Genomic DNA, 25187 nt, shown 5'->3' on the forward strand with positions numbered 1-25187 from the left:
TTTTTTTTTTTTTTTTTTTTTTTTTACTTTGAGACAGGGTTTCAGTCAAGTTGGGATTCTCCTGCCTCAGCCTACCAGAGTGGTGGGATTATAGATGTGTACCAGTGAACACCGCTGTGAGTCTCTTACAGAGCCATGTAGATCGCTCTTGCAGCCCTGAACCTCTGTCACCAGGACTAAAATGTTCTGTGATTGTCCCTTTTTTCCGGGTGCCACCCTTTCTATCGACTCAGAGCAGCTCTTGCTTGAGGACACAGGGAAGGCACCAGAAGTGATGGCCTGGCCAGCTGGGCCTGCCCGGGGAGCCCTGGCCAATTTCACTTCTCATTTTCCCTGCGTCTTCCGTCACGTGAGATGAGGCCTACTGAACTCACTTTAGCTGTTCATCTTTTTGGATACTTATATTTTCATATAGTCACCACACTGAACTTCTTGACTGAGATGCCCGTGTTTTATCCTCTAAAAATCCATGCAGCTCTTTTCAGACTCATCTGTGACTAGTGTGTGTGTGCGTGCATGTGTGTGTGCGCGCGTGTGTGTCATGGTCCTAGGAGGTGAACCCAGGGCCTTCACACTGAGCAACGTCCCCACTCCTTTTTAAAATTTTACATTTACTTACTGGGCTGGGGGTTTACCTCAGTGGGGCCACCCCCTGCCTTTCAAGCACAAGGTCCTGAGTTCAATCCCTGGTACCACAAGAAAACAAACAAATAAAAATTTCCATTTACCTACTTACATATTTAGAGAAACTCTTTTTACGCCAGTAAGTGGCACAGTCCCAGCTTGAATGTCAAATGCTCCTGCCACAGCCTCCCAGAGTGCTGAGATTGTAGGTCTGGGTCACCACACTCATCTTTGTATTGCTTTTCATTTTGATGTTTTTTTCTTTTCCTGTTTACAGATTCCTATTGAGCAAAGAAGCAAGTTATACTTAGGGCACTGTTCACAATAGCAAAACGACTAAATTGATTAAGTCACTCTTGTGAATGAATGCTCTGATCATTTTAGGAAACTAAGAGTTTTTCAGAAATGTGAACAACTCTGACAGCCCTTCTGTGAAGCTCCCTGAATCCAATTAAAGATTAAGTTAGCAAACGTATGATTGCAAATCAAGAAGCAAGCCCATCTTAAGTAGCATATCTTTCCTGAAGCCTTGCCACGCCTGGCAGATGGCTCCGATCCGTGGCTTTCAGTCTCACTGATTTCTCTGAAACCAGGACATATTGGAGAATGGACTCTGGGTCGTGGCCCCCGTGGTGTTCTGAATCTTGTGCATTCCACCCTGGCCCTCGAGCGTGAGGATTAAAGTGTCATTTTCTCTTAACAGGTGCCTACGGTCCTGAGCACTGGGTCACGTCCAGTGTCAGCTGCGGAGGCCATCACCAGTCGCCCATAGACATCCCAGACCACCTCGCCCGCGTCGGGGAAGAGTACCAGGAGCTGCAGCTCGATGGCTTTGACAGCGAGTCTTCTAACAAAACCTGGATGAAGAACACAGGGAAAACAGGTGGACCGGATTCTTTCCTTTTCCTTGGGTCAGCGTGGAGTATTTTTGGTGTCACTGGGTTCATCTTTACTCTGACCTGCTCCTTAAATAAAGCGCATTACCACGGGGGGCTTTTGTTGGCCTTTGGTTTAACAGTCTGCTGGGTAGCTTTGGGCAGATTACTAAAAGCATGCCAGCCTGGTCAGTTTGTAATGATTCCATGAGTTAATCCGTGAGAAGGACATAGAAGGGACTCTCAGAAACCTAATCCAACGTGCTGGCCACCAGCCATCTACGGCTCTGCAATGTGGTTGAAGGTTCGCTAAGAACCTTCAGTTCAGCCCACTGGGTGTGGCGGGCTCTTTGTGGAGCTCACCAGCCACGTACCGCTGAATGCTACCATTCTGAGTAGCACACATCTATCAGGTCGTGCTGTGCCCAGCGTGGCAGTAGAAGTTAAACCCTTCTGTTCCTGGACAGTTTCCTTGTTAATATTTCTTAGTGTGTCAGAGTGAAGGTGAGCGTCTCTTTGTATTTTGGATCTGCAGTTTGGTCTTCCCATTTCTGTCTCTTTATTCCCCTTGTCGTTTTGTGGATTTGTGAATAGAGGGCTCCATCCCTTTGCCATTGCTGGCACCGAGGAGCTGCTCCCCTGCTTGTTACTGTGGGGCAGAGGCCAGCTTTGGATTGTCCACATCAGGAGGGGCACATGCTTTGCTTTGCGTCCATTTTGAAAGTCGACCCGGCCTGTGTATTCCATTCCTGCTTACTGCTGCCTGGGGTGTGTGGATGCCTAGAGGTGACTTTTACATCTGACAACCTTCTTCCTCCCCTGCCCTCGAAGTCAATACATCACTGCAAGCCACTCTTCTCCACCTCTCTCAGAGCTTGCCTGCGGGAGCCCCATCCTGGGGTGAAACGCCTTCTCTCTGCCCTTGGGTTCCCTGCATGTTGTGAGTCACAGAGGTGCCTGTCCTTTGACCCTCAATGGCTGCACGTGCATCTTCGGAGCTCCGGTTTCTTCTCTAGACCGTCATTTGTCTGACAGTGTTCCTGGCTGATTGCTGTGAGTTGGCCTGGCTTGGTCATAGAATTGCTTCCCACTGGCTCTGCAGTGATTCTCTCTTTGGACTCTTCCTGAGCAGTTCTCCTTCCTGTCCTACAGCAGGGTCCCCGTCCTGTACCTTGGCTCCTCCTACTCAGGAAGGACTTGTGCACTTGCTATGTGTATGGCACCTTTTCACTCCTCAGCATAGACTTTTTGCTTTTCATTTAAATTCAGTTTCTGCCAGTGGCCCTGCTTCAAATTTCAAATGCAGGCCTCTCGTAGGAAACTGTATCACGGCTTCCTCGGGGTCCTGTGTGTGTGGTGTGGGAGAATCACCACCTTGGGGGCAGTCAGAGCTTGGGGTTGAGCGCCGTCCTAGTGCCCTGCTCTGGATGCCTGCCCGAGGCAGTGCACTGGCTCGCTGATGTTGTTTTCTAGCTGACTTGCAACACTCCATAGCCTTCTGCAAAGATAACACGCTCCAGTGATAGCTCTCAGCTTGGTTCACCAGTGAAAGGTTTTAGTCGTGTGTAGGGCTCTCTCAGTGTAAGCTGATTCCTGACCTTGGTCTTCCAGGAGCTGATTATCAGTCTCTGTCACTGCTGACTTCCAGAGTCACATGCCCCTGATGTTGGAGCACAGTTCACTAGATTTGAACACATCTGTCTCAGAGATTTCAGGAGCACAGCGTTTGGAGAAGCAGAAATTGATTCCTGGTACTTCTGAGACTGTGCTTCTTACGGTGAAATTTGTGACATAATCCGGGATAGGCCCCCGTGTCCTAAAACTTCTGAGGCGACTCTGTAGGAAGGGTTTGAGCAAAGCGACAGCCAGTTGGTGATATGTAATTTGAAATAAGGACATGAAATTGTTTTCTTCATTTCTTGAAAGGACGCCAACTTACAGTTTATAAATTTTAGGTGCAGAAATAAAACTTGTGGGTGAATTTCTTTTTAAACTAAGACCTTTCATTCTGTGAATCTAATTCATAAATTTTCCAGCAGTTCAGAGAAAATAAAGATTTGCTTATTCTGCCTGCTTACATCGATGCAGGTTGCTATGTGGCTGAATTAGGGTGGGGCTGCTAATTTCCACAGTGAGTCTTTTCAATAGGCAACCATGATAATTTTAGTTCTTTTTTAAAGCACAAATCTCATTGTGAATTTTGGAATATGGTATAATTGGAAAAAATAGGTAAAGGGATGTGGTACCTTTTCATTATTTCTTACAACTACATGAATTTACAATGTTAAGTTGCAAAAGTTAAATTTTTAAACACAATTCACAAGACATAAATCACACTGCTTAACTTTACAGCGGTTACTAATTTTACATCTATCTTGCATATCTAAATGTATAAAAACCTTCTTTTTCTTAAGTCATTAATTTTTATCTTTTTTTTTTTTTTTTGGTACCGGGGATTGAACTTGGGTCCTTGCACTTGCGAGGCAGGCAACAGCTTCGCTGAGTGAAATCCTGGCCCTTAACTCATTAATTTTTAATCAGAATACCTTTTTGTTTCCTAAAAGTATTTTCTTGAAACTTATATATCCAGAAAGTAAATCTGGGAGGGAGCATTTATTTATTTTTTTTTCTGATAGAAATTTACAGGTCACTTATCTGTAAAATAGACTCTGTCTCCTGGATATTAAAATATGAATATTGAAAGTTAATATTTAAAACGGCCCATTACACACCGTAGCTTTCCAATAAAACGGCTGCAGTGTTCTGATGTGTCACCCCCTCCATGCTGCCGTGCGTCCCCTCCCGTGATGGGTTGCGCTACTTGGTCTCGCCTCGCCCACTTCCGGCAAGCTGTCTGAAATGTCTTCACAAGACTTCCGATCGCGCCTCCAGTTCCTCTTGAGGAGTTACAGCTGTCCGTTGTGCTGGCTCTCATCTCTCTTCACGTGAAGCCCCCCCCTCTTTTTTCATCCTCCCCAAGTGAGAGACAGTGCAGTCCTGAAGAACATTTCAAGATAATCTTGCTCTTCGTAGCATTAGCTTCTAGCTAAACGATCAGAAGTTAGACCTAGATGGCGCTTCTGACGTGTGTTAACAAGCCGTGGCCTCTTCCGAGTTTTAACTATGGGAAGGTCTCTTTGTCTTGCTGTTTTGTTTTTATCCATTTCTTTTTCTGCAGTCCTGCACCAAGGACACATAGCAAACATATTGTGTCATTATCATTGTACTTCCAGTTTCCCACTTTCTGTTGGCTTATTGTTCTCTCTCTTTTCCTGTGTTTGTGCCTAGCACAGTTGCCTTCAAGAAATGGATGTTAAATTAATAAAAGAAGATCAGAGCCAGGGACCATTGATGCGTTAAGTAGGTCAGGAGGGTTTCCTAGTGCGTAAAGACACACCTAAGGACACTGTCACATGCACTCACTTTATCTGGCCTCGGAACTTTACACAGGGTAGCACAAAATCTTAAGCACAAATGAACTGCTGCCCAGTATTTTTTTTTTTTAATGGGCTCTTAGGCCGGTGTGGTGGCTTATGCCTGTAATCCCAGCACTCGGGAGGCTGAGGCAGGAGGATCGCTGTGAGTTCCAGACCAGCCTGGGCTACATAGTGAATTCCAGGTCAGTCTCAACTACGTAGTGAGACCCTGTCTCAAAGCGGAGGGGGGCTCTTAGCTACGGTCCTTGCTGGTGCTCCTTCCCTGACTGCATGTGGGACCTGGGCTAAGTGGCGGAGAGGCTGAGGCCGGTCTGATGTGGAAAGGCCTCTGTCCCCGGGTGTTCATTGCAGTCCTCGGCCCACACTGACTGCTGCCACTCTGCGGATGTCCCAGATCGCTGGCGTTTGAGCCTGGGGTTCCCGGCGAGCTTCCCAGGCCACCTGCTGTACGATGAACTCCCTGCCACGTTTATGGCCTGCGTTGCTTCGTGCCGTGCCCCCCACCCCCAGTGTGGCTCTGGAGCACAGGCCTGGTCCCCCGAGTGCATCATGCAGGCCAAGGCCTTCAGCGGTCCTGAGATGGGTTGGGACTCCTGTGTGTGTGTTTGTCTTCCCTTCTTTCTACTCCTTTTGCTCTGTGTTGGTCTGCGTGGGAGCTTTGCTCTTCTGTGTGGTTTCCTTCTCTCCCGCTTTCCTTTCCCCCACTCCGTCCTCCTGGGGCCCTTGTGGCCTCAGTGCCTTTGTGCCTGTGTTCACTCCCTGCCCCACCACTGGTCCCTGCCTGTCCTGCTTTCTACCTTCTTCCTCGGAGCTGGCCACTGAAGAGAGGAGCAGTGTTTACCTTTGTTTCTTTGCCTGTTTTGTGGTGCTGGGGAATCGAGCCAGACCTCATGGGTACTAGGCGAACCTTCTGCCAAAGAGCTGCTCCGCAGCCGGGAAAGTTTAAATTAAAAACTTTTTATTTATCTATAGAATTAGAGGTTTTGGTATTGATGGTAACCTGACTCTAGTCTCATTTCAATAAAACCTGAAAAGGTTGGATGGGAGGACCCAGGAAAATGAAATATACAAATAATGCCTCAAGTTTGTTTCCTTGAGGATCAGCCTTCCTTGGTACCGAGCTTTACCTTGGTCTTCATTCCAGTCCCACCAGACCCATCCCAGTTCGTCACAGCTCTCATGGGCGTAGGCCGGGGACGTGGAAGACACCTCTGCCTCCCTCTCAAGTGTGGTGCGTGGCACTAAACTGCCGGCCACTTTGCTTGTGAAGAGGCTGCCCCCGTTTCTGTGCACGAGCGGAACATCAGCCAAGTAGGCAGAAGCTTGGCAATGTCAGGGTGTTGTGCTTCAGATGCCTTGGAGCAGCTCTGAGTAGCTCAAGGTTACCCCAAAAGAACATTTAATTTTAAGGTTTAAAAACTTCCTGCTTCTTTGGGGGAATGAATGTTAAGGGCGCTTTGGCCCTCTGCCTTGTGAACTGTCCTGTCTCAAAGGCCCCGCTCTTGGCTGCTTTCACCGTCGTGCTGTGCAGTCTTTGCGAGTCCTGGGCTCGCTGTCTGGCCGACCCTGCATTCTCCGTTCCGTGTGTGTTAAGCCCCATTTCGTCTCTGCCATCACCGCAGCCCTGAGCTTGTGTTCAGTGTTAGGCACAAGCTCCTGCTCAGAGAGGAGTCTGACTAACCAGTGCCCTGAACTCTGAGCCTCTCTTGGAGACCCTTTGTGCAACACAGAAGGCGCTGGAGGACCGCCGTCTGCGGCATCTTCCCCCACGGAAGGCCGGGGAGCGCCTGCTCCGATTAGCAGTGAGCTCTGTGAGGCCGGGCCGGTCCTGGGCCTTGCTGGGTCTTGGCTGCCAGCTCGCTCCCCTTTGGCAGGTCCAGGCGTGCCGTGTCACCGTGGGAGGTTCCTAACTTCCCTTTCTACCGATGACCCTGAGGCCTCTTCATGGAGGTAGACAGAAGCACCCGCCGCTGTGCCCTCACCCCATCTGTGTAGCCCTTTATTACTTTCTTTTTTCCTCTTTCACATGTACTGGCCTTGGCGTTTCTCTTGGGACAGAGACCCACTGCGCCTCACACTGCTTCCTGCTCCCGCCTCTTGTCACGGGCCTTTCTCTGCGTAGCTCTGTTCGAGCTCCCTGCGCTCTCTTCCTTAGCATCCCAGGGCAGCGCCTTCCCCTGGAGCCCAGGGGACTCCCGTCAGGCCCGCCACACCGTCTTTTCCTCTTCCCTACCTCTTCTTCCCCAGAAGTAGCCCAGTAAAAATTTGAGGGATTGTTGGGAAAACATGTTCAGAGAGCTCCGTGGGAGACTGGCCCTAGAGACCATACATCCTGACTTTCCGGCAGGAGCTGAGCTTCCCCAGGTGTGGTGGGTCTGGTCTGGGGCTCCTGCTGCTACAACCCAGTGATGATAGGCTTTGCTGACCTTCTTAGTGTTTTGTTTTTTTTGGTACCGGGATCGAACTTGGACCTTCACACTTGGGAGGCAGTCGGCAGCACCACTGTGCTGAATCCCCAGCCCCTGACCTTGTTAGTGTTGAAAAGAAACAGGCCGGTAAGATGGTAAGCACCTGAGTCTTCACCTGTTCCTCTAACTCCTAGCATCTGCTGCTATTTACACAGAACGTTTGGCTCAGCCCTGCAGGTCTGCCCTTGTTGAACTCAATTTTTAACATCTTCCTGGATGTCCTGCAAAGCAACACGGTCCGGGACCCAGCCACCCTCCAAGCTTTGGAGAAAACAGAAACTCCTTACTGAAGGAGTGGTGCCCTCCACCCTGCCCGCGCCCCTGGGCACAGCCGGGGAGGAGTCCGGGAAAGCCCAGGACCTTGTCGCACCCCCGGCCTAATGAGCGCTGTGTCGATGAGGCAGCCTTGTGTCCTGTGTTGGTGTGCGTTGCTGTCCGCATTCTGAGTACGTCCAGCCTTGTGACCCTCGCAGTTCCCTGGGAAGTCACTGCCGCCCACTTCCACTTCTGCAGAGTAGGAGCTGAGACACCAAGAAGAGCAACTCCCCAGTGACCTTGGGACTCCCGGGACTCTCGTGCAGGCAGTGTGCCCTGGAGTCCAGCTGGCCAGCTCTGCCCATGCCCGGATGGATGTCACTGCCCGCATCACGATGCGAACTGCTGCTGTGGCCTTGTGGCGTCTCAGATGAGAAACCCTGCGTTTGGTCCCCTTTGTCCCATCTCTTGGATTCTGCAAGCCTCGGTTTCACCGCTGTCCTAAGTGTTAGGGAGCAGTCTATCCACGAGGGGGCTTGTTCTACAAAGCCATCGGCTCTGAGTCCCCTTACATGTTTGTGTCAGGACAGCCTGTGGAGTGGCTCCACGTCAGGCACTTCTCATGGTGCCAGGGCCCAAACTGGAACTGCGGGGAAGGTGCCCACAGACTCGACCTTCCACTGTGTGCACCTGTGGCGGGCGGGCTCAGGGCCTCCCTCGGGCCTCACGTGTAATAGGGCCACGGGAACATTTGTGAGGACTCCTCCTCATCACGCACCCACTTCCTAATGCCACCGTGTCGGGGCTTAAAACTTCGGTGTATGAACCTTGCAAAAATACATTCAATCGATGATGCCGTCACTGTCAGTCTGCCTGTTGGCTTGCCACCTCCCCAGTTGTTGCCTTATCCATATCCTGCTGTAACTACTGTTGTTTTAAATTTTGTATTTACTGGTTATACGTGTGTGTGTGTGATTGGGGATTAAACCCAGAGCCTAGAAGACCACTCTCCAGGAAGCTACCTTCTCAACCCTTTAAACTTGGCCACCGTCCTGCCTCAGCCTCTGAAGCAGCTGGGAAAACAGTCATGTACCACCATGCCCTACGTATTTATCCATATTTATCATTCTTACCTTATTATTTATTTACCGGTTTCCTTTCAGCTTGATTCGTTTATTTTTATTAAATGGATTGATTTTAAAAGAAAATCTTTTTCGTCCGTGCCATCACTGAAAAACCACTGTGGCATGACATGGGTAGACTTGTTAAAAATTGGTCTACAATCTGTGAAAATAAATCAGTTTCCTGTGTTAATCTCCTTTGATAGTTACTTTTGGGGAAAAGGAGGGAGAAATGAATGCATATCAAGAAAATACAGAGGTTGGTTTTCATTCCCTTGATAAAATCGAAAGGAGAGAGAGAATCAGCAACAGGCAGTGTGGGTTTTGAGTCTGTTTGAATGAACCGGGAGCATCCATCGCCCTGTGAGGTCTCCGCCAAGGAGAAATTCCGGCTGCGCCTGCCCTTACCATCGCTCCTGCCTTATGGCATTGTCCTTCCTTGGAAGTCAGGGCTGTCATCGTGAGCCCTGGCTCGCAGCCCTGTGCTGCCTGCCCTCACTGTGCCGAACCCGGCTACTCTGGTGCCCACAGCGGGGCCCAGCGGAGCTTTGCCGATTGGGTCCCCAGCCCTGTGCTCCATGGTTATGGACCTCGATTCCCTTCAGGTGTGAAAGCAGCGTTACCCCTTGGTCTAATTCCTCTGCCCCTTTTTAAACAGGCTGGAAACTGAGGCCCAGAGAAGTGGAGTGACCTGCCTAAGGACATACCTTTCTTTTTTCCTTTATTTGTAGTACTGGGAATTGAACCAGGGTTCTTCTCACTGAGCCACATCCCCCGTCCAGGTTTTAGTACTTTTATTTTGAAGCAGGATCTCACTGAATTGTCCCGGCTAGGCTCAAACTTACGGTCCACCTGTCTCAGCCTCCCAGAGCGCCAGTACCTTCCCAGGAGTTGCACGGGTGTGCCCCTATGCTCGGCCACAGCACTCTCATTGGAGTTCCTGCTCATAAAGCATGACGTGTTCTGTGATCCTTACCGTTGCTCAGTTCTGTTGTGAAGCACTGCTGTCACCAGTGACCATTAGGAAATTGCCACCTGGTAACTGGGAACGTTCTTGCTTCCCACTTTCATATGCAAACCACACTGTGAGCCCCTTCTAGAAGGGTAATGTGCATGTAGCAGGTGGGAGAAATGAAAACAGGACGAATGTTTCAGATTGTACCCTTTTCTAATTACTCATGGAAAACAAATAAAATGACGTGTGACAGAGATACATACGTTTTAGGTAAAATCAAACATTCATAGGACGATTGCCGGGACCCTGGTGTATTGTAACAGGTGCTCTGAACATCATGGCCTCCCTCCCTCGGATGCAGAACTTTAAATGTAGAATTTGTAACAGGCTGAGAGTAATCAATAGCATCACGACACTGCTGAGCTAATGCCTAGGCATTTTGACATTGAAATGAAAAGTATGGATAGTAAGTAATTTTTAAAAGCTACCTTTCTTTTCTTTCTCTCATTGAGTTTATTGGTGCATGTTAGGTAGCACAGTACAGTTACATTCATCATTGGGATCTGGTACCTTTACATGACACATCTTGGTGCTCATTTTTCCCCCATAGCCCTGCCCTCCCTTTACCCCCTCCACCCTTCCCTGTTTACAAAGACTTTTTTCACATTTTTTATTGAATGCTATCATCTCTCAACGTATTTATGTAAACATCAGTTTTATAGTATTTTAGATATTTTGTTTTCTCGGATATTATATTTTAAGGTGTAATGAAGTGATGGGCCCTCTGCCTTGTTTTATATTTGAAAATTCTTTTTAAAAAATCAAAAGGAGAATAATAGTCTACAACCCACCAACATTATATCAGCCTTAAATTTTAGCGTGGTTAAATAAAGTTTTATTGGAATAGAGCCTCTGGTGTATTGTCTCCACCTGCTTCTGTGCTACAGAGGTGAGGCCAGGTCATAAAAATCCTCTGCAAAGCCTGAAATAGGCACGAAGTTGCCCTTAGCAGGAAGCAAGCTGACCCTTGTGCTAAAACATGCCCCAAACAGAGTCGAGTTGGAACAGTGCCCTAACATGTCTAATTGGCACCAGAAACACTCGCTTCATTTCATCCTTTAATTCACTTTAATTGAACATTCACTGGATATTTTTCAGAAGTTGGGGAAAAACTGCCTTTTGAAGGCCATAAAAAGGGATTTATAGGAGCAGGGTTTCTTCACTTGCGTTTAGTGCTCCCTTTATACACAGAAATTCTGAAACTAATTGCCCCGTTTTAGAAATGGGTCCTTAGTCGGGTCCCTGTCTTTTATGGTGACCTAATTTGCATGCAAGATTTCTCTCTGAGGCTCTGGCTGGGGTCTCCCGGAAGAGGTGACGGTGAGGGCCCCAGAGCTTTCCCATGGCACTTGGTGGTAAGCCATCAGTGTACTGGCTGGCACCTAACATATTTAGCAGCCAGTAAGAATTTGTTAATGTATGAATGAATCCATGTGAGAGAAAAAGCGAAAGAGGACATACCCCTGGTAAAATAGAAACTATGTAGTATGCATTTGATTTTCCATTCCTTTTGCGAAAATAAAGTTTTCTTTTAGTACAAATCCAGGTTATTCTGGAATTGTCTTCTGCACGAGTCAAGGAGAGCAGTGTGCATTTGAGATTTAGGGTTTGAATTTGGCGGAGCTTCTCATTGCTGTGGGTACCCTCGTGTGTGTTTTTCTCATGCTTCGAATGAAAAGAGGCAGTAGAGGAAACCCAGCTACCTGCCAGAACTAGGCTTAAGTCGCATCTCTCTCCAGATAATTTTGATCTTCAAGCAAATGTACAAAACATTGATTCATAGTGATTTGTTCTGTCGTTGTCTCTCTTTTTTTTTTTTCTTTCAGTTTTTCGAGACAGGGTTTTACTATGTAGTTGAGACTGACCTGGAATTCACTATGTAGTCCAGACTGGTCTTGAATTCACAGCGATCCTCCTGCATCAGCCGCCTGAGTGCTGGGATTACAGGCGTGCACCACGACGCCCGGCTTATGTTGTCTCTGTTTTTTTTCCCAAGTTGTTAAACGGACAAGAAATGTTGAGATCTTTGCCTGGGAATTGTCATGATCAGCTATATGAGGAAATAATTCACATCTTGTAATCAAGTTTTATTAAAAGTAACAGCAGAAATCCCTAGTCTAGGTGTGGAACTCACTTTGTTTTTCTCCTCTTCCATTTTACACAGTTGCTATTCTTCTCAAAGATGATTATTTCATCAGTGGTGCTGGCCTGCCTGGCAGATTCAAAGCTGAGAAGGTGGAATTTCACTGGGGCCACAGCAACGGCTCTGCGGGCTCGGAACACAGCATCAATGGCAGAAGATTTCCGGTGGAGGTGAGAGAAACGGAGAATCACAAAAAGCAGCAGCGCGGGGGTGTTTGCACGAATCCCATGCTGTGTCCTTACCCTGCGACTGCCTGCCGGTCAGGCTTGGCGGTGCCTCATGTCTTCTCTAAATCCTTTGTGGCAGCTGGATGCCCCTCTGGTACCCCATCTTCATTCAGGTGGAGAAACAGAAGCAGCGCAGGCATGTTGGCCTAAGTAGACTCAGTCCTGGTGGAGGAGGCCGTGGTTTCCTCCTCTGCGTGGTTTTTCACTGTCCATTTCTGCCTTCTTGTATACAACTTGGGTGACTACTGTCTCTCGTTAGGTGAAGTAGGGACATAGAAAGGAGAGTCTCGTCATCCTCAGAGTCCCACAGGTGTTTGTAGGCAGTGCGTTTTGTTTTGTTCTGTTTTCCCCTGTGAACTCCTGAGGAAGAAACTGTAACCATCAGCGGTGACATTGTGCTCTAGTCCTCGGTCACTTTCCCTCGGTTTTCGAGCAGGTCCACACTGCCGGCCAGCAGGAGGCGTTGGTGCTCTGAATCTTACACTGTGGAGGGGTGGGGGGGAGCATATCATTGCGTCACCTAGCTTCCCTTCCGCGCTCACCTGACTTTGTCCCCTGGCGGTTTTCACTGTCCTTGTCCTTTCAGTTGATAAACATGTTTGTTTATTGACTGGCCGGCTCTCTCCCCATGGTAAGATTTGCAAGTCTGCGGTAGAATGAAATGAGTACCGCCCCATGGTCTGGCTTCACCCCAGCATGGAGTGACTGTGGACTGGTGCTGCTGCGCTTGTAGGAGCAAAGGAGCATTTCCAACTCTCGGTGTTTCATGATTCACCTTGTGACATGAAATCCTCTTCAGAAAGACGGTTCCCCGTAGACTTAACGCGTAACTTACAGGGCTGCTCTCCACAGCCCGGCTCCTGGAGCCCACTTACTGACCCTCTAGGGCTCCTTGAAGCTCCCACGTAGAACCTTTACAAATGAGGAAATGATTAGTGACGCTTTTGTTGAGACAGTGGAAAAGACGCTCACTGTTTCTTCGGCTTCACTCTCAGAATACAGTGGTCCTGCGATCCCCAGAGGCTGTGGGATTTTGCCCCAGTAGCAGGCAGTCGCTCTGCGCTGCCTGTCAGCTGCCAGGTGTTCACTTCTGACACCGTTCACATTCCACAGGAAGAGGACGCAAGTCTCAGACGATTGTCCCTCCTTCAGACCCAGTCCTGAGTCCACACCTTGGGACCTTCTGCTCCTGTGGGCCTGTTGGTATACACTTCATTGGGTAGAATGGCTTCTAGAACTCGGAACACAACTCTTTGCTACTTTATTGTAAACAATTCAAGGATTCAAGAGATAGGTAGGGTGAGGTCTGGAAGCCTGGGGGCTCCTGTCCCCAGGCAGCTGGGATGGGCTCCCACCCTGGCCTGCGACCAGTGTTTGGTTTTCCTCCTGGGAGCCTCCACCTTTTCGGCTGTCCTGTTCTTCGTACCCTGTTTTCTTTGTCTTCTGTAGACTGTAACGAAGCCCAGACGACCCTGGGAAGCTGTGTGTGGACAGAAGTCAGTTAGGTAAAGCTCGTGGACTGCACAGCGAAGCCCAGTAAGGCCCACCCTTCAAGTTCTTCTCAGTCTGTCTGTGCAGCAGAGAGTACTGTGGACCTCGACTTAGGAACTCAGTTCATTCCCAAGGGCTGGTTGTAACGCAAGTCGGTCAGTTGACGGCTCAAGCTCCTACACAGCCTTCAAAGTCTCTCTGCTGTGCACAGGCAGAGCTCAGGGTCCTTAGAGAGACACTGGCTCAGGGTTTCTCAGGGAACCCCACACAGGAAAGGATGCTGTCATGTTCCTTCCAGAGCTCTTTCAGGGTTACATCTGTATCTGAGACCATCTGGAAGCACACACGGCCAGCATTCAGGACGTAACTCCAAGACTTGGCTCCTAAGTTAAAACTAAAATTCTGGTTGTCACCCAAGTTGTTAGGCTGGTCATATACTGAAGGGTCCACTGTAGAGCACAAGATCCCAGAATGGGAGTTCTTCCCAGCTGCCTGGGGACGGACGCTCCCGGGTTTAAGACTCTTCAGTCCTCTGATCTATTATCAGGAAGCCAGGTCAAAGAATTTCTTTATGGGCAGCTCCAAGACAAAAGGCAGGGGAATATTAGTTTCTGTAACTCACTTTGGGAAAGGAGACATTCGAGTTTCTGTGTCTTCCTTGGAGAGGGAATCATGTGCCTGAAATGCATGTCTGAACAGCATGTGCTTCTGATGGCCTGTAGATGGCTTTCCTGTCCACTGCTCCTAAGGAAACGCTTCCTGTTTGTGGTTTTTTCCTGACAATTCTCAGTATCAAAATCCCTGTGCACTAGGATTCCTGTCTCCATCACCCTAATTATGTCTCCTGGGTGGGCTTTCTGCTTCATGGGCTCTCCTCGGTGTGAATGGAAAGAATGGTTTCTTAGAAATCTTAGCTTTATGTGTCCTTAGAAAACTTGATTCCTAGAAGCAAAATTGGGTTATGTGCCTGAGCCCAGAGCTTGCCTTCCGGTCTTGCTGCAGGTTCCGGTTGGCGGTGGAAGCTAAAGGGGTAGTCTGTGTCTGGCCCGCGCCTTGCTCAGGGGTCTCTTTGTCTTGGAATCAGGCTGTCGTGTGCTCAGTTAATGTTGCTCTGGACAAAAGACCTGTGTTTGAGAGCTTGAAAACTTCACCCGGCAGCTACTTTGGAAAAGAAGAGCTCTGAGCTAGGAGCTGGGGTTTTGGCTTCACCTGAGGTCACAGCTTCTAATGCGAAGAAAACCTGTTTCCTCCTCCTGCTTGATGGTGAAAAAATGCATAGCGTAAATATATGTCCTCTTCAGGCCTGATAACCTCTAAGGAATGTTTCCATTTCCATTCCGGAAAGAGATTCATTGAATTCAGAAGCTGACTGGCGAAGGTGCTCAGAACTGCTGACTGGCGCAAATTTGCTTGGACCCTTCCCTTTTAAGCACATCAGATGGTGACTGCCTATTTTAATTGAGTCCTTCATGGATGTCCATCTGGCTCATAACCTGCTTTCTTAAAATGTGATAAACATGTTGAATTACTTAGTGATATATTTGGAAAAACTTTAGTTTCGCAGAGATGATAAAGGTGACTGGGTCAAATTTCACTTTTAAATATGCACAGGGAACTTGCTCACTTTCGTCCAAAATGTGTCTGCATTATCTTACAATAGGCTGCTTTATTTGAGCTCGTGATTAACACCAGCTCTTCCTGAAGTTCTTGCGTTGTTTGAAAACCTCAGGGTTGGTTCATTTCTTTTCACATAGCTGCTTTATCTTCCAAGGGACTAGAAGTGAGAGAATTTTAGTCTATGATGGAGTAATTAATCACCAGAGAGGGCGTCCGTTGCCTTGTATGTACTGTGTAAGAAGGCCAGAGAGGAGTCGTTGCTGAAGATTGCATTTGGGTTGCTAAAATACAGCAGTGTTTCTCAGCTGGTGATAGTGTCCTGCCCCTGCCCCTGCCCCCCACGCCAGGGTAGATGCTGTAGTTTTGGAGACTTTTTATTTTTTTGGTACCGGGGATCGAACTTGGGACCTTGCACTTGTGAGGAAGGCAGTGGAAGCACTGAGCTGAATCCCAACCCTGGGGACATTTTTTGTTGTTGCCTTGTTGGCAGCGGAATCGTTTCGGATGCACAGAGGCCGGGGATGCTGCTTCCATCTCCAGTGCAAGGAACTGTTTGGTCCCCGATGTCACTGAAGCTGCAGTTGTTCCAGAGAAAGCGGTGCGCTCCCTGGCGTTGAGCCTGCCTTTCATCTCGGGGCATCATTTGAAGCCCCGTGTGATGCTGAGGACTTGTTTCGTGGGAGGTCGCTCCAGCTGCCTGAGCTTGCTGCAGAGGAAATGTCGCTTGCCTTCTGTGCAGCAGTCTTTCGGGACCTGCGTCGCGTGAACTCTGCTCCTGACCAGGTCTCAGCTTCGGGGCTTTCAGCAGCTCTCCCGATGCCTCTCGTCTGCAGGCTGGATTTTAAGTATGCGCCCCAGAAGATGCTGGATCTGTTCCCTGAGGGTTCAGAGCCAGAAGCCCAACTTCCTAAGTTTCCTGCTTGTCAGGGATTTTTTGAGGTCCTGTACATCTTCGTAGGCACCCAGATATTAGACCTTTCTGCGTTTTCCTGGCCGAAGTCCTAGATTCAGCCTCATAGTTCCTATACAGTGCACCCTCAAGTTTTAAGTTATGACCAGAGTCTTGAGTTAAGACCTGAATGCCGGCTGCTTGTGCTTCCAGATGGTCTCAGACACAGACTTAACCCTTAAAGAGTTCTGGAAGGAACATGACAACATCCTCTCTTGTGTGGGGCTCATAGAAATCCTGGGCCAACGTCTGTCGGAGGACACGGAGATCTGCCGGGAAGAAAGTGTGACCCAGAATTGTACAGGAGAGAGACTTTGAAGGCAGTTGGCCAACGTGAGTTACAATCAGTCCTTGGGAATGAATTGAGTTCATAAGTCAAGGTCTACTGTACTTGGCGTAAGAGCTGACTAATGACAGAACTCCTTATAAAAGTAAAAGCAAGTCAGTCTCTTTTGTAACCCGCATTCTTCGCAGCTCAGTTAAGTTAGGAAAGAAAGCCGGAGTCATCACAGTGCTATGCCAAGACTGGACCCACATCAGTCCCCAGCACACCTCTCTTCCATCTGTTCAGCTTCATTCCCTGCTTAGCTGTGGACTTCTTGTGAGTTTCTTGTGCTGTACAGATTGGGTGCACAAAGTCACAGCCCCCGCCCTCCACACGTTTACCCTCTAGTGTCGACACAGATATTGAACAAAGAGTAGCAACACTGTATAATTTCAGTTGTGACACAGTCTCTGAAGCAGATGTTACACTCTGCCAGGACGTGGAAGGTCTCCAACAGCCCTGTGTCTGGAGATGGAAGCAGTTGATCTGCGTCTACTGGTAGAGCAAGTATATTCAAAGGCCCTGAGGCTGGTGAAATTTGGAAGGGGAAAGGATAAAGAGAGCTCAGTGTAGGTTTTGGTAAGCAGGATAAGGACTCTCAAAATGTCCACTCTCCAACTTCTAGAATATGAAAATTGTTATTTTCCAGGAATTTTGCAGATGCGAAGAAGTATCCTTTAAAATCACAAAACTCGGATTCTTATAGTGAATAGAACTGTGTGCTCCGTAGCATGCTCCAGCTCCTCTGTGCTCTGAGCCATCTGTAATCTGCCCCACCAGTCACCTCTGATGATTTGCACCCTGTGGTTGCCATCTCCCCGTTCCACACTCGCTCCCTGGTCTGTGGTCCGTAATTTAAATGAGGGTTTGTGCCACACTAATAGGAATTGAATCCTGGAATGTTTCCACTAATAAGTGAAACTGGAGTTAATTCAAAGCTAAGCCTCCACATGAAACCTCTGAGAGCACCATTAAAGTACAGGTTCATTGCATGCTTGTTGTCTAAAGTCATTAAAATCTTATTTATTACAGTAAGAGATTGCAGGAGTTGTTGATTCAGACTTATCGGTGCTTTATGAGTTGAAGTCTTCAATAAGCTTAAATGATCCAAATTGATTGTCTGTGCCCTTTCCAGTGAAACTCACAGCTGGTTCATTTCAGCTCTGTTTAGAGCATCTTACCCAGCGAATAGAGGGAAAGACATTTTTCTTAATATATATACCATGTACACATCACCATATGGTCCAAGTCTACAAGCCCTTGTCTGAAGCTCTTCGAGCCAGATGTTTTTAGTGATCAGAATCTCTTTGAGAAGGCTGCTGTAGCTCATGTGCTGTATGTATTATAAAAGATAGCTAGTAAGGTGTGGAACCCCATCCTTTAAAACTATTAGTGTCTGTATCGAGAAGGTGAAAAGTCACACTTCCACTAAACAAGTTTTTGTACAAAGTTTATGAATAACAGCAAAATATCTTTTGGTCTTTGAAAAGTTTCCCGGACTCTTGTGTAGCATCTATGTTTCCTGTCCCCGAGAGCACTGGGTAGTTCTATCCATGAGCCGTGCATCATGAATTATTTGTGGGTGTGGAGGGCAGGATGTGTCCAGGTATTCTGTCTCCCTTCTCCGTTCTCTGCCATGATACTGAGAAGTATTCTTAACGAAGTGGAGCAGTATCCCGACAAGAAGTTGCTAGGGTCAGGCTGCCTCCCTTCTGCAGTGCTGTCTGGGCCCTCGGTTGTCTCTCTGCACCTGGCCAGGTGTGTGACCTGCTCCTGCTTCCTGTCTTGTCTCTCAGACCCTGCCTTCCTACCTTGAGTTGAACCAGGGATTGGCTTTGCATCTAAGGAAATAGATCTTCGTTCAACCCTGGTCTGCTCCTGCCATACTGTGGAACGGTGTCTGGCCGTGACCCTTGGGTTGTGACGCACAGGACCTGTGTCTGTTTTCCGTCTCAGTGATCAGCTCCCTTACCTGTGGCAGATGGGGACTCATACCGTGTCATCCTTTTCCACTGCTGCCAGTGTGGCGGGGTGGCACATGACTCACCTGGAGGTGATGCCGAGGCGATCCTGGCCCTCCTAGCACGGTCTTCTGGTGCATGGAGAAAATGTTTGGCCAGTTCAGCGCCTCTTCACCACATCCTCCTAGAAACGAGTTTGAACTCACGATACCGTCTTGGTTTATTTTGCTTACTTGTATAATACGGGTTTTAAAGGTGCTTCACTGAAGACTTCAGTCTAGTTTTATTTACCACATTTCCCAAACATCTGTGAATCTGCTCCCGCTCTCTTTTGCAGTGTAACAGTAATGTCATTCTTTCGGGAAAGAAGATTTATGGGTTTCTTCTCTGTTTCTTTAGTACATAGCCCCAAATGGAGCCCCTTTCAAGTGCTGTCAGAGAAAAGCAAGAACGATTGGACATTTCCACAATTTTGAAAGTTATAAAGACACCTGGATAAGAAAGTTATTTAACCAGTGCACAGTGACACATGTGTAATCACAGCTACTTGGCAGGCTGAGGCAGGATGATCAGAATTTTGAAACCAACCTGGGCAAACTTAGCAAGATCTTCCCTCAAAAGAAAATGGGCTGAGAATGTAGCTCAGTAGTAGAATGCTCCTGGACTTGGTCCTCCTTATCATAATAATAATTTTAACCTCTATGAATTTCATTATATCTTGCTTTGTTATTAGAGTGAACTGCTCTTACAGAGGCCTGAGACATTGTCTAGTAACAATAACTCTGACGTTATCTCACGTTTTCTTTCCCGCATCGTGCCCTTCTTGTAAATTCTTGAAGTGTGGCTCTGCCACCCAAGGCAGGCTCTCTTTGAAGAGTCTTGTGTCAGAGGAGCGTGAGAAGAGCCTACTGTCCTTGTGCTTGACCTGTCTGTGCGTGCGTGTTGGGAGTGTCAGGAAACAGTCCACAGTGTCCCGATACAACCAGTCCCCTTCGGCTCTGCAGTGGCTTCTGCACACCGCCAAGGGAACTGGATGAAATGGCATGAGTTAGTAACTTTGGTGAAATAAAGACTCATTTTAGAGGGCCGGGGATTTAGCTCAGCGGTTCGGTGGCCTGCCTTGCAAGCCCAAGGACCCGAGTTCGATCCCTAGTATTCCCCCGCCCCCCGCAAAAAAAGGACTCATTTTAGAGTGGAGTGTTTCATCCTTACTAGGGAAATATTTAATTTCCATCTGGAGGACCTTTTCACTGTGTGCCCTGTGTTAAGAGGAGCGCCTGAGGTGGCCCAGGTACTGAGCACAAGCCCAGAGGGGAAGTTGGTGCCTGCCTGTGCCATGCTGGAGAGCGGGTTTGTGAGGGAAAGGAGGCGTCGCCCCAGGTTCCTCGCTGTCCCCGTCCCAGATGTGAACTTGGCTCGGGGCCGTGGATGCTGTGACACTGCCGTGTGGTGCTCACAGCTGACTGAGCCGTGTGGAGTTACTGTCTGAAAGGATCCTGTCCTGAGTGGGGAATGTTGTTGAAGTAGAAAGCTGGGTGGGAGCCTTCGGTGGCCGAAGAGAAGGCTTGGAGTGGCGGGGAAGAGAGGCGGGGCGGTGGTCAGGTTGTGGACGCCGCGGGGTGGACGGTGTCAGGGGCCCGCCCTTGTGTCTCAACGCCTCCGTGGGCAGTGGCTGTGAGATGAATGACCGCTGGCACCCGGCGGTCGGCCTCAGAGAGCCCCACCCCAAACCACCCGACCCTGTGTTTGAGAACCAGCTCTCTCGGTTCCTTTCCGTTGCTTCAGGTTGTATGTAGACCACCGATGTGGGAGGAATGCGTTTTTGAGCCACAGCTGTTCTTTATTGTATAGAGGAGAGAAGGGTCACAGCTGACGTGGCACAGAGAGGTGTGAAGGGGAGAGGGAATGTTGTTGACTGTGTAGAAATACTTCTGAAAATACTGCCTTTTTGAAATCCGGAGGACCCCTTCGGTGTGGTCACTTAGGGTGGCAGTGTCAGGGAGCCGGTGTGAGCCGTGGGCCGGCAGTGTAAGTTTTTAGAAGTCGCACTGAGAGAGCTGAAATGGAACAGGTAATTTTAGTATATATTCTGTAAAGTTTATATTATACAAGAATACTTTATATATTACACTGTAATCATAAGAGCAATTCAGATTTTATTCATTTTGATCTGTTATATTTACCCTAACCAAAATATTACTTCAGCATAAACTCCGTAGTAAGACATAGTACTTAAATATATTGCATTCTGTTTGTATAAAGAAATTCAGTTCAGTTTTTGGTGTTATGTTCATTGTTTTGTTTGTTTCTGCAGTGCTACAGATAGAACCCGAAACTTTGACATTGAGCTACAGAGGTCCCAACCTTTTATATTTTATTGCATTTTATTATGTAAAATTTTCAGGTAGAGTCTTGCTCAGTTGGCTAGGCTTAACTTGGGCTTGTCTTGATCCTCCTGCCTCAGCCTCCCCAGTGGTGAGAGTACAGGCGTGCATCGCCGTGCCCAGCTTCTGCTTGTATTTCGTCCTAGCAGCACATCTGTGTGCGGCCTGGCCGTGTCCCCATCCAGATGCTTAGAAGTCACGTGCAGCCAGGGTCCACCATCTGGAAACAGAGACTCCTGGGTCTCAGGCCGTGGTGATGGAGTATAGACAAGACACTAGCTGGATGAGCAATGTCCCCTCATGAGAAGCTTCTGTACTGAGTGTTTCTGTCATCTTTCTCTTCCATAGGTGGTAAGAGTGGATGTGTAGGGTGAACAAGCCTGAAGATATAATGTACAACATGAAGACTACAGTTAATAATGTTACATTGTACTCCACGTTGTTGCTAAGCGAGTAGCTTATGGCTGCTCTGGCCACAAGGGGCAAAAATGTTCATCTCTTTGAGATGATAATATGCCTCACTGCAGTAACCGTTTTGTTCTCTCCACATCTCATAGCATGTTTTATACCTTAAGTGTGCACAGCAGTTAAAGTATATTTCATATATTTACAGTAGCCAGTTTTATATTGCAGTCTGACTTGTTGCAAAGGCTTCATCTAGATGTATTAGAGAATTTTTTTCTTTATAAGCTTTACGGTCTCCTCCCCCGCTTTTTTTTTCTTTCTCACAGCATTTATTCCTAGGGGTTTGAAAACTGTTCTTCTCAGGATCCTTTTTGAAGCTGGGCAAGTCACAAAAGCTGGCTGGGAGACCTCAGTTCACTGCAGGTAGAGACCCCAGGCAGTCGGAGCTGATGTGTTGTCATCTCAGCCAGGAGGATTTATGGGCAGATGGCTTGGCGACGCTGCAACACGCCTTTCTTTGTTTTTTGGTGGGGGGGTTCCTATCAAACTTTGAACAGAAATGTTTCAAACCACCTTAAATGTAAAGCCTTTAGCAAGTTCTTTAATGCCATCACGACTCAGAAGGGACAGTAAGAAAGATTTAAAAGGAATAGAAATAAGTCAGTTTTGAAAGAAAGTCTATTTCCTCTCTCCCCTTTACCTCCCTGGCTGGAAATGTGATTCGCCTTCCCCACTTGAATGGAAGGGAAGGAAGCCCCTGAGGCTTCCCAGTCCGGATCCTGTGCCTGGGAGTGTGGTGACCACAGACAGTGCCCTGGGTACAGTGATGGTATTACACAGAGAGTAGCTGGGCAGACGCACCCAAACCCTGTGCCGGGTAAGAGTACAAATCTCATCTCCTGAGTGTTTAAGGGTGTCGTAAAAGACAGAACTTCAATGCACTGACGAATTGGAGGGGGCTGACAGGAAAATGACGTCCCCGTCTCAGCCCTTCCCGTGAACGTGCCACTTCCGGTCTGAGTGTCTGTCCCACAGTCTGCACTGCATCGGTTCCTGACGGTCCGTCCCGCAGAGCATCTGTCCAGCGTGTGCCTCCGTGTGCCGCATTCCGCGGCCGCGGAACACTCGGAGCCCAACACAGCCTTGGCTGCCTGCAGTCTCTCGGGCTGCCCCTGCGCTTGCTCTGCCTCAGTGTCATCCTCGCTTCTTGTCTCTTGCTAGCAGGCGAATGTGAGCCGAAACCTCATAACCACACGCAGCCAGCACCTCGGAGACGGTGCTGCCCATGTGCTTTCTGGATCCCAGTTGGTCTCTCTAGGGCAGAGTGAACCTGTGGCACGCGTGCCCCGGCAGGCTGTTCCTTATTGAAAGCTCTCAGAGGTTCGCTGTCCCTGCCCTCAGTGCTCTGCATAAAAAGTGATCATTGCTCAGACACGTGTAGGAAGTGCTGCGCACTGGGTCCTTCGCAGGCAGCTGGATAATGGGCTGACAGACTTGGTGTCTTGTGAAACATTCCAGGGATAAGCCTGCGTGATTTTGATTTCACTGGGGATTTCCCAAATTCAGTTGACTGTGAGACACTTAAAAAAATTGCTATCTATTTATTTCCCTGGATTATAGACACTATTTATAAGAAAGTGGAACATTTGGAAAAGTTGCTCAAATCCGGAGTAGCCCAGGCTGGTCTCAAACTCACAGCAATCCTCCTGACTCAGCCTCCCAAGTGCTGGGCTTACAGGGTGCCACCATGCCCCGGCAAGCAAGTTTTGCTTTTTAAAGGATACATAATATATATTACTCAATTGCAACATAATTTTCCTAGATATCAATCTGAAAAAGGTAACTAGAAAATTCCCATGTTCTTAGATACGAAGAAATATATGTCTAAAATATATATACTTCTAAATAAAAAATATAATGAAATTATAAAATAATTTAAAGAATGATAACAAATAGTGTAAGTTACAATTGATGAGCAGGAGATGAGCATTCATAGGAAACCTCTCAGCTCTGAGTGTGTAGGAAGGTGTTTCAGAGTGCTTCCAACGAAGCCCAGGGCGTGGATGAGCAGGGAAATGCCCCGCTAATCCCAGCCTTCTGCTCTTCTCCAGTTTCTAATCCTCCTCAGTGTGCGACCCTTCAGCGGACACCTGGGATCCCGACCCGCAGGGGCTTGAACCTGAGCCCTGGATGAGGCCCTGAGGCCAGGGTTTGCTGGGACTGTTGGGGGCACAGCCAGGAAGCTGGTGTCACTGAAGCAGAGAAAGAGCAAGACACAGCCGGCCAAACAGTGGCGGTTCCGGTGGTGGGCGGCCCTGTGGACCAGCAGAAGCTCATGGTTCGTGCTTCTGAGGAGACCGGAAGCGTCTGGAATGTTCTCAGCAGAGGGGCAGTGCTGATTGGCTGATGGAGGAGGAGCTCTGGTAGAACCAAGGGCCAGAGATGTGTGAATGCTCTTGGCCAAGTTCAGAAGAGAGAGGATGGCTCATGTCAAACCAGGAGTATGTGCCCACGAGGCCCTAGTCCTGAGTGTTCTGCAGGACAGATGTGCTGACCGCCAGGGGGACAGGATAATGATGTCACTGTAAGGCGATGAAGTTTGTATTTCCTGGTGTTTAAAAAAAAAAATGAAAAAGATCTTGGGGCACAGCTCAGTGGTAGAGCACTTGCCTAGCATGCACAAGGCCCTAGATGTGATCCTTACCATGACAGAAGAAAACACAGGGATGATTTAAGGATGGAGAAGTGTGGCCATAGCATGTTTTGCAGCATTCTACATAGGGTTCTTTTTTTTTTTTTTTAATCTTTGAAAGATTTGATCATGTACTATGCACATTTGTGTTCTATACCAGCTTTGTTACATGATGCATGACTATATTATGTAAAATAGAACGTGGGGAAGAAAAATAGAGCATGGACAAGTGATGGTTAAACCTAGTATAAAGAACACATCCCTTCTTCCACTAGGAGGAATTTGAATTAGTAGACTGAAAATTAAGTTGGCCTTGATCGGGTCCTGATATATCTAGAATTTAATTAGTGCAGACAGTCCTCAACTTAAAGTTGTTTCACTTAACAATTTTCAGTTTTTCAGTGGCACGAAGAGCGATAGGCATTCAGTGGATTCACAGTGAAGGTCAGTTTGTGGGGGCTGGTGATGTGCAGTCCTCTCTTGTCATTTGGTAGCTACAACAAGCTGCAGTTCCCTGCTGGCCCAAAGATCATGTGGGGAGATGAGTAATGTTTCATAGCAGGCTCTGTTGTTAAGGTAAGATGCACAGCGATTAGGGGTATCCAATGACTTTTTGACTTACATCCAGCATAGGTGGAAAATACTTCATCAGGGTGTAACCCCATCATAAATTGCGATGGTCCATATTAGCCATTGTTTTTACCATTGTAGTCTTCTCATCAGTTTAAGTAGCAGATTTTCAGTCCATTCCTTTACTCTTTTCCTCTTTCTGCCCAGACTGAAGCCATCACCACCTCTGATTTTTTGAATTATTAGTGCTGACTTTTGAAAGGTCTATCTTGGCCCTGACTCTTGCTATTATAGTTGAACCAGGAGTTGCTGTGGGCTTGGTTGTCAGCTGATGGACTTTTGGTACGTGAATGGATCATGGCGAATCCACTGGTAAATCCATAGTTAAATGGTTTTATTTGGAGCTGATGGAACCTTAGTAAGATGGAGACTAGTTAGAGTGGCTCATAGGGGTGAGACCCTGGGGAGTGTATCTTTCCCTGGCCTTTTCCTCTCTGTTTCTCTTCTTTCTTTCTCTTTCCACCATAAGGTGTGAGCCAGTCTGCTCCACCACATACCACCCCCCTCCACCATGAGGTTCTGACTCACCCTAGGTCCAGAAGCAACAGAACCAAGTGACCATGGACTG

General features: G+C 48.0%; 1 protein-coding gene across 1 annotated transcript in view; it reads left to right on the top strand.

Annotated features, from left to right (window-relative positions):
* The window catches only part of Ptprg (protein tyrosine phosphatase receptor type G), a 532317-nt gene that overhangs the window by 220296 nt on the left and 286834 nt on the right, over positions 1 to 25187 (top strand). The window contains 2 exon segments of the mRNA XM_033757017.1: positions 1328 to 1507; positions 11960 to 12108. Of these exon segments, the coding sequence (XP_033612908.1) occupies positions 1328 to 1507; positions 11960 to 12108 (329 nt within the window).

This window comes from Fukomys damarensis, unplaced genomic scaffold, assembly GCF_012274545.1.
Source record: "Fukomys damarensis isolate Sample0158 unplaced genomic scaffold, DMR_v1.0_HiC HiC_scaffold_28, whole genome shotgun sequence".
In the NCBI taxonomy this organism is placed as follows: Eukaryota; Metazoa; Chordata; class Mammalia; order Rodentia; family Bathyergidae; genus Fukomys; species Fukomys damarensis.